Source organism: Hylobates moloch, unplaced genomic scaffold (genome assembly GCF_009828535.3).
Source record: "Hylobates moloch isolate HMO894 unplaced genomic scaffold, HMol_V3 SCAFFOLD_12, whole genome shotgun sequence".
In the NCBI taxonomy this organism is placed as follows: Eukaryota; Metazoa; Chordata; class Mammalia; order Primates; family Hylobatidae; genus Hylobates; species Hylobates moloch.
The window spans coordinates 90,909,440-90,918,348 of NW_026652287.1; the positions used below are offsets into that span (position 1 = coordinate 90,909,440).

The 8,909-nt window shown below is 36.2% G+C and overlaps 1 protein-coding gene across 3 annotated transcripts in view; it reads right to left on the minus strand.

Moving 5' to 3' along the window:
- Positions 1-3,465: 3,465 nt before the first annotated feature.
- Positions 3,466-8,909, minus strand: part of DCN (decorin) — a 36,807-nt gene continuing 31,363 nt past the window's right edge. For all 3 annotated transcript variants that reach the window (XM_032170890.2, XM_032170889.2, XM_058425292.1), the window contains exon 8: positions 3,466-4,192. In XM_032170890.2, coding sequence (XP_032026781.1) covers positions 3,998-4,192 — 195 coding nt within the window. In that variant the 3' untranslated portion in view covers positions 3,466-3,997. The remainder of the gene's footprint in view (positions 4,193-8,909) is intronic.

The window sequence follows — 8,909 nt, forward strand, 5'->3', positions numbered from 1 at the left end:
CCACTATTATACTTTGTAGTGTGAAATTGACAGTCTGTCACAGACCTGTGATTTGAAGTAATTGTGACAGATGGTGTGCTCAAATACATAAACAGATCCACTAGAAGGAATGTTTTAGCAATAAGTGTGGGGATTTAAAATTGAGCAGCAAAATCAAGAGTGAAATGACTGCAATGTCGACTCAGCAACCTCAAATGTCTGCTGCAGGAGAGTCTGAAGGACAGTGAAGTCTTATGAAGAGTTGTTGTGTGTGTGAAGGGGAAGTCTTGGACTGGGACTGCCTGGAACATTGGATGAATGAGAAATGACTGTATAAAACATTTTTAGTTTACTTGAGGGATTAGGCATTTCTTCCTTCGTATAAAGATAAGATTATGATATCCTGCAGCTGCCTCTGCAATAAAATTGTGGAATAAAATGGTTTCTTGGAAAAGCATTATGGAGAAGGGTAAAGGAAAATAAAAAAAAAGATAATAGTAATGATTCAGACAAACGAATGTGCAGAAGAAGAGGAGATCCAAGTTATGCCTAATTTATGTCATGAGAATTGCATAGTAACATTTATTGCCAGATCAAAGTCTTTGAAGAGAAACACTTTAAAAGATCATTAATACTGTGTTCTGGAAAATCTGTGTCACTTGAATAAACTAAGATGGCTGTTCTGAAGACAGAAAGTGGTATGGCTTAGGCTAGCATAAATGTACAACAGAGGCTTTTCCAACCAGGAGAGGTCAGAGACAGATTCATAAGTTTCCAACCTTTTATGTGAAGCACACATAATCGAACAACAGTTTTAATGAAAACAAAAAAAATTAAACATTTAATAAGGAAAAAAGAAAGTGGATATTAATGATTAAGTTGTGTCTCCTCCCAGAAGATATGTTCAAGATTGAACCCCTCTGTGAGTCAGACTTCATTTGGAAATAGAGTCTTTGCAGATATAATCAAGTTAAGATGGGTTCATACTAAATTAGGGTGAGCCTTAATCCAGTATAACTCGTGTTCATAGAAGAAGAGAAAAGACACAAACACATGAGAGAGAAGGCCATGTGCGGATGAATATGGAGGCATAAATTAGAGTCATGCTGCCATAAGGCAAAGAACACCTAGATCTAACCAGAAGCCTAGGAGGAACAAGGAAAGGTCCTCTCCTAAAGGCTTTGGAAGGAATCTGACCCTGCTGACACCTTGATTTTGAATTTTTAGCCTCCAGAATTGTGAGAGAGTAAGTTTCTGTTGTTTTAAGCCACCCAGTTTTTGGTACTTTATTATAGCAGCTGTGACTTCCTTACAGAGGCCAACAAGCAGGAGACAAAAGACAGACATGGTATAATAGGAAACGAGAGGACTCTCTGCTGACTTATTTCTCCAAGTGTGGACCAAGAAGCAGCAGCATTCCTGGAAGTTTGTTTGAAATGCAGAATCTCAGACCTCGATCCAGACCTGACACATAAGAATTTCCCTTGAAATGATTATAGTTCGAACTGTGTGCCTGTAATAACAATGGCAGTAGCAACAACCATAGTTGAGCCCTTTCCATTTACTTTACTTTGATCTAAAAGTTATATTCTATGCTCGCTAACTGAATTCACACACCAATCCATAAGACATGTACAATTAATATTCCCATTTTATGGACAAGGAAATGAGTCACAGAAAGGTTAACTAACTTCCCTTAGTCATGCAAATAGTAAGTGTCGAAGCCAAAGAAATCAGCTATATATTTATCTTTATTTCCTTTGAAATAAAGACACATATATATGTATATATACAAAAAGATATATATATATAAAGATATATATGTGTGTGTATATATATATAAATATGGAGGGAAGTTGTGTTGACACTTAAGAGTGCTGGAGAATCAGGCCTGTCTCTCATTTTGATACTGAACAAAATTAGAAGTAGCTTGACTACTGGAAAAGTGTGTTGGATCTGCCTTACAGTTAAGTGTCCAAAATGGTCTTCCCCTCTTTAGATTTCTACTTATTTCTCCCCACACTTGTCAGTTAAGCAGTAGGATATCTGTAGGCTTTTCCCCGTAAGAGAAAGGCTGCAGCATAAAGGGTGTATCGTTCAAGGCTATAACATGGAGTGTGCATCATTGAAGGCTACAATATGAAGGGTGCATCACTCAAGGCTATACCATAAAGGGTGAATCGTTCAAGGTTACAATAAGAAGCATGAATCATTAAAGGCTATAGCATGAAGGGTGCATTATTCATGATTACAACAGAAAGGAGGATGCATCATGCATCATTCAAGGTCCAGCTCTGAACAACAACGAAAAAATGTCCATTTATGGACATGCACCTTGAATTCCTGAATGTCTTCCAATAGAAACCACCCATTCAACTGTAGTCATGAGAGGAGGATCTCTTGGGAGATGAAAAAGAGAAGAAAAAGAGAGGTTTCCTCCCTCTTATTACAAATACTGGAAAATTCAGATTTTATGGTCCTGCAAGAATGTGGAAAGATGGAAAAGAGTAACTTTCCCTAATGTTAATATTAGCTCCGGATATGTCAAATGTAAATGAAAATTATTGCTTCTGTTTCAGAAGAAGAAAAATAATTTGATTAAGCCTCCTTTATGCCAACCTGTCAGAGATGTGTCCCAGCATACCTCTTTGACTTTGAACTTAGTCCCTGTCTTGAATAGTGCCTCCCCACCAAATCTTGCTCTTGAACTATTATGAATCTGTGGAAACCCACCTCAACCATTATCTCCTCAAGTTTTTCATGTTCCACTGCACTCATCCTGCTACTATTAGCAGAAATGATTACCTCTCATGTGAGCCACTACTATACCTTGCATGTATTTCTGTGATAAAATTTATTCCACCATATTTCAATTATTTGCTGTACTTAATAAATTATTTAAATTTACCCTGTAGTATTTCAATTATTTTTTCCCATATGAAACTATGATTTATAGGGCTTTTAACCATTAAATATCCAACTTCATAGAAGACAAAAACTATTTTCACGTATTTGCTTGTTAATTGTTGATAGCACAAATGTACAATTTGATAAATGTTTACTGTAAGTAAATCATCCCCAGGCATGTTAAATTGTCTGCATTGATAGCTGTTTCTAAATTCCACAGAAAACATTTCTAACATTGGTGGTTTAACTAAAGAAAATACTTATGTCTAATACATCTACTAATTGTAGAAATGTTCAGCCTGATTACATGAAGTCACATGATAGTTTTAATATTTATTCATCAGAGGAGTAAATTGAAACATCAGTTCTCTAGACCAATCAGGAAATGTATGCTTTGTGCTTTATAAGCTTACATTCAACATAGATGACATGTTACCATACTCAAATGTAAGATAGGGAGAGGTAGAAGAAATAGCTGAGAACTTGAAAAGATGTACTGTTATTGTCAACAAACCAATGTCTTCTCCCTTCATAAAATTGTGTTTAGGGAATATTAACAATTAAGCTTGTATACAATAGTAATTTTGAATGTATTTTTAAATTTATTTTTTCAAAATAATGACATTAGCAAAAATTTTACATAGCCTGTATTGAATTCACACATTCAAATGAGGCTTTACCAGTAATGATGGGGATTAATACAGAGCTAGTGTTTGGCATTTGACTTTATCTCAAAGGAGCTAACTGTTTAATGAATTACAGAAGACTCACACTCTTTTTATTTTTTCCTGGAAATTAAAAAAGAAAAGCTTTACTAAATATTGACATATATATTTACTCCAAATTTTACATTTAGTGAAATAAGAATATCTCTAGTAGCTCAGTTAACATCAACAGAAAGCTTCAAAAGATGATTCTGAAAATGGCAGGCAAAATTTCTTTTTATTGTAGGCAATTACTTAAACTGGAAATTTGGCTTTATGCATAGTAAGTCATGTGGGTAAAACATCCACATCGCAGTTAGGTTTCCAGTATCTAGCTTTTATTTATTTTTTAGCAATGACATTAACAAGATTTTGCCAGGTTATAAAAATGAGGGCTTTCTTGAGAATTACTTATAGTTTCCGAGCTGAATGGCAGAGCGCACGTAGACACATCTGAAGGTGGATGGCTGTATCTCCCAGTACTGGACCGGGTTGCTGAAGAGACTCACACCCGAATAAGAAGCCTTTTTGGTGTTGTGTCCAGGTGGGCAGAAGTCACTTGATCCAACTACAGAGATATTGTTGTTATGAAGGTAGACAACCTACAACATGAAACGATAGAAAATAATTATTATTTTCTAAATATGTTGAGGCCCTTCAGGTAAACATTTTATTCTTTTTATTATTTTTTAATCCTTCACTTTTTTTTTTTTTTTATGGAATCTTGCTTTGTCACCCAGGCTGGAGTGCAGTAGCATGACCTCAGTGCATTGCAGCCTCTGCCTCACAGGTTGAAGCTATTCTGCCTCAACCTCCTGAGTAGCCGCACCATGCCTGGCTAATTTTTGTTTTTAGTAGAGATGGGTTTTCACCATGTTGGCCAGGCTGGTCCAGAACTTCTGACAAGTGATCCGGCCACCTCAGCCTCCTGAAGTGCTTGGATTACAGGTGTGAGCCACCACGACAGACCCCACTTTGAATAACTGACTACTTCTCAGATTAAACTTTTGATTTCTCCCTTCCTTTTGAAAATTTGCTTTTCCCTTCTTTAGTCTTGTCTTCCCCCATCTCAGTAAATTGCATACCAATCATTTCAGATGCTCAGCCTATATACATTGTCATTATCCTTGAGCTCCAATTCTCTTATGCTCTCTACATAATCAACAACAATTCTTGCTAGCTCAGCCTTCAAAATGTACACTTAATCAAGTTCTTCTCTCCATGTCTACTCCTACAACCTTGTCCAAGTCACCATTGTTTCTTTCCAAATGATTGAAGTTGCCCTGATTATTATTCCTGCTTCCCCTTTTGCCTTCCTAAATTTTATTCTTTTTTAAAGCTCTCAGAGCAATTGCTTTAGAAAGTAAACCAAATTATATGTTCTTTGCCTCAGAACTCCAGCGGTTTCCAATCTCATGCAGAATAATAAAATCTAAAGTTCTCAAAGGGGCCTACAAATCCTACATGATCTGACACCCTTCTACTCTGACCTCCTCTTCTCTTACTGTAGAAGCCAATCATCTGGTCTACTTGCTGCTCTTCTAATGCACAAAGCGTGATTAAGTTATCAACACTGTTTACTCAACCTGGAATAATCTCTAAGGTGTCTTCAAGGCTTGCTGCCTCATGTAAGTCGTTTTTTCTTACCAGAGAGACCTTCCCTGACCACCCCATCCTGCCATTCTCTGGGGCAGAATTACGTTACATATTTTTCTTCACAGTATTATCAATATGTAGCATATTATGCTTATTTGATATTGTTTGTTTCTCTCCTCTAGAGTAAAAGCTCCATGAGACAGGAATGGTTCTGCTTGTTTATGGCTGTATCTCCAGTACTAGAACAGACCAGGTGTTCAATAAGTATGTGTTGAATGAATAAATGCTATTTCATATATCAGGTCTACATGACTATATTGGGTCTACATGAAATATTATGTTTTCAGGACAAAAAAATATATACACCTTTTAACAAAATCATATAGAATGAGAAAGTGCTGTGTAGTGAAAAAGAAAAAGAGAGCATAAAGTACTGGAATTGAAATAAAGAATCACAAACTCCAAGAAATTCTTAAATATTTAAATATCACAGCATTTAGAATAAATAGACCTAGGAAGTTTTAACAAATATGTATTTTATGTAATATGTTTTACTTGATGAATACAGTGCAATATAATTAATCAGAGTTTTTTTTCTGAATTATGTTTTACAATCATGTTTAAGATAATGGTAATTTGGCCATAGATTTTCTTAGGGTCACTAAAAACCACACTTATACAAATAATGTTAGAAATGAGTTTACACTTCACTTTGAGGATATGAGTTCTGTAGGTCAAGAAGCAACTTCTCTGAAATCATACAAGCAAGGTTAGAATATAACACTAAGACAACAAGGTCTTTTTTTTTTCTTTTTTTTTTTTTTTTGAGATGGAGTCTCGCTTTGTCGCCCAAGCTGGAGTGCAGTGGCACAATCTCGGCTCACTGCAAGCTCCACCTCCCGGGTTCACGCCATTCTCCTGCCTCAGCCTCCAGAGTAGCTGGGACTACAGGTGCCCGCCACCACGCCTGGCTAATTTTTTGTATTTTTAGTAGAGACAGGTTTTCACTGTGTTAGCCAGGATGGTCTCGATCTCCTGACCTTGTGATCCGCCAGCCTCTGCCTCCCAAAGTGCTGGGATTACAGGTGTGAGCCACCACACCCAGCCACCAGCAAGGTCGTAAGTGAGCTATAAAACCTATGAAGTACTCCCTTAGAAAATAACTTGAAAGGCTGGGCGTGGTGGCTTATGTCTGTAATCTCAGCACTTTGGGAGGCCGAGGTGGATGGATCATGAGGTCAGGAGTTCAAGACCAGCCTGACCAACATGGTGAAACCCCATTTCTACTAAAAATACAAAAATTAGCCAGGCATGGCGGCACGTGCCTGTAATCCCAGCTACTCAGGAGGCCGAGGCAAGAGAATTTCTTGAACTTGAGAGGCGGAGGTTGCAGTGAGCCAAGACTGTGCCATTGTATGCAGTCCAGCCTAGGTGACAGAGCAAGACTCTGTCTCAAAAAAAAAAAAAAAACTTGAAATATTGCTCTACCCATTAGGACATTCACATTCATGTGCTGGTGAAAACGGCTTTGTTTTTGTAAGGGCTTAAAAGCGAATTAGTAGATGTCATATAAAAACAGAAACAAGGAATATTAAAGTGAAAGCAACACTTATATGTATGGTTTATGATTCTCATATTTTGGAAGTTTTTTGTTGTCATTTAACATCCTCTATATTCCAGTAGTGATTAGCAAGTAAAGGAAGGGGTGTTTGGTGAGGATTTATGGTTAATATTGAAAGTGAGAGAAGAAAATATCAAGACGTAAGTATCAGTCTGTGTAGAACAAAATAAAAGTAGATTCCAAACTCATTCTATGGGGTCAATATTTTCTAAGACCAAAGCCAGACAAAATTCATCATAAGAAAAAAAAGTGTAATCAAATACCTCTTATGAATATGGACAAAAAATCTTTCACAAAATGTTAGGAAGCTACATTTCACAACATATAAAGTGATTTTATACTATAGGACCAAACATGATTTATCTCAGGGTTGTAAAATTGGTTTAACATATGAAAATCAATCAAAGTAATATCAATGTAATACACTATATCAAAAATATAAAGGCCAAAACCCACATTATTATCTCAATAGATGCAGGAAAAAGTGTAAGAAAAAAATTCATAATAAATGTTTTCAGTAAACCAGAAATAGAAGGGAACTCCCTCAACTTGATAAAGAGCATCTACAGAAGACTGGTGGCTAACATAGTAACTAACGGTAAAATGAATGCTCCCTCCTCTGAAACTAGCAAATAAGGCACAGATGTCTAATCTCATCACCTTTGTTCAACACTGCAGTGGAGATTCCAGCCAATGCAAAGGGTGGGTTGTGGGGGAGGGGGAGACCCAAAATAATCCAAATAAAATAACTAAAGCTGTCTATTTTTAAATAATATATCCTGAATATAGAATATCCAAAGGAACTCACAAAAATTACTGCAACTAAAAACAAATTTGGCATAATACCAGGATAGCTTAATATATAAACATCAATTGTATTTTTATACATTAGCAGCAAACAAATAAAAAAGTTAACAATTCAAAACAACATCAAAAATAATGAAAAAAATGAATGTAGTAAAAGAATTGCAAGGCATGTATGCTAAAGATGACAAAAACTCTTGAGAAAAAGAAAAGAAGATATAAATAACCCTTGTTTATGACTTGGAAGGCTCAATATTATTAAGATAGTAATTCTTCCCAATGACCTGTAGATTCAAAACAATACGTTTCAAAGCCTTACAAGAATATTTTTCCAGAAATGAAAAAGTAGATCCTAAAATTGATATGGAATGCAAAAGAACCAGAATAGCCAAAATAACTTTGAAAAAAAAGAACAAAGTTGGAGAACCTACATTTTCTAATTTTAAAACTTAATCAAAAGCTACAGTAATTGAAGGGTATAATAATGTCATATGACTAGACATATAGATTAATGTAATAGAATTGAAAGTCCAGAAATAAACCCTTACATTTATGATTGAGTGATTTTCTTTTTTTTTCTTTTTTCTTTTTTTTATTTTATTATTATACTTTAGGTTTTAGGGTACATGTGCACAATGTGCAGGTTTGTTACATATGTATCCATGTGCCATGTTGGTTTGTTGCACCCATTAACTCATCATTTAGCATTAGGTATACCTCCTAATGCTGTCCCTCCCCCCTGTCTCCACTCCACAACAGTCCCCGGAGTGTGGTGTTCCCCTTCCTGTGTCCATGATTTCTCATTGTTCAATTCCCACCTGTGAGTGAGAACATGCGGTGTTTGGTTTTTTGTCCTTGCGATAGTTTACTGAAAATGATGTTTTCCAGTTTCATCCATGTCCCTACAAATGACATGAACTCATCATTTTTTATGCTGCATAGTACTCCATGGTGTATATGTGCCACATTTTCTTAATCCAGTCTATCATTGTTGGACATTTGGGTTGGTTCCAAGTCTTTGCTATTGTGAATAGTGCTGCAATAAGCAGACGTGTGCATGTGTCTTTATAGCAGCATGATTTATAGTCCCTTGGGTATATACCCAGTAATGGGATGGCTGGGTCAAATGGTATTTCTAGTTCTAGATCCCTGAGGAATCGCCACACTGACTTCCACAATGGTTGAACTAGTTTACAGTCCCACCAACAGTGTAAAAGTGTTCCTATTTCTCCACATCCTCTCCAGCACCTGTTGTTTCCTGACTTTTTAATGATGGCCATTCTAACTGGTGTGAGATG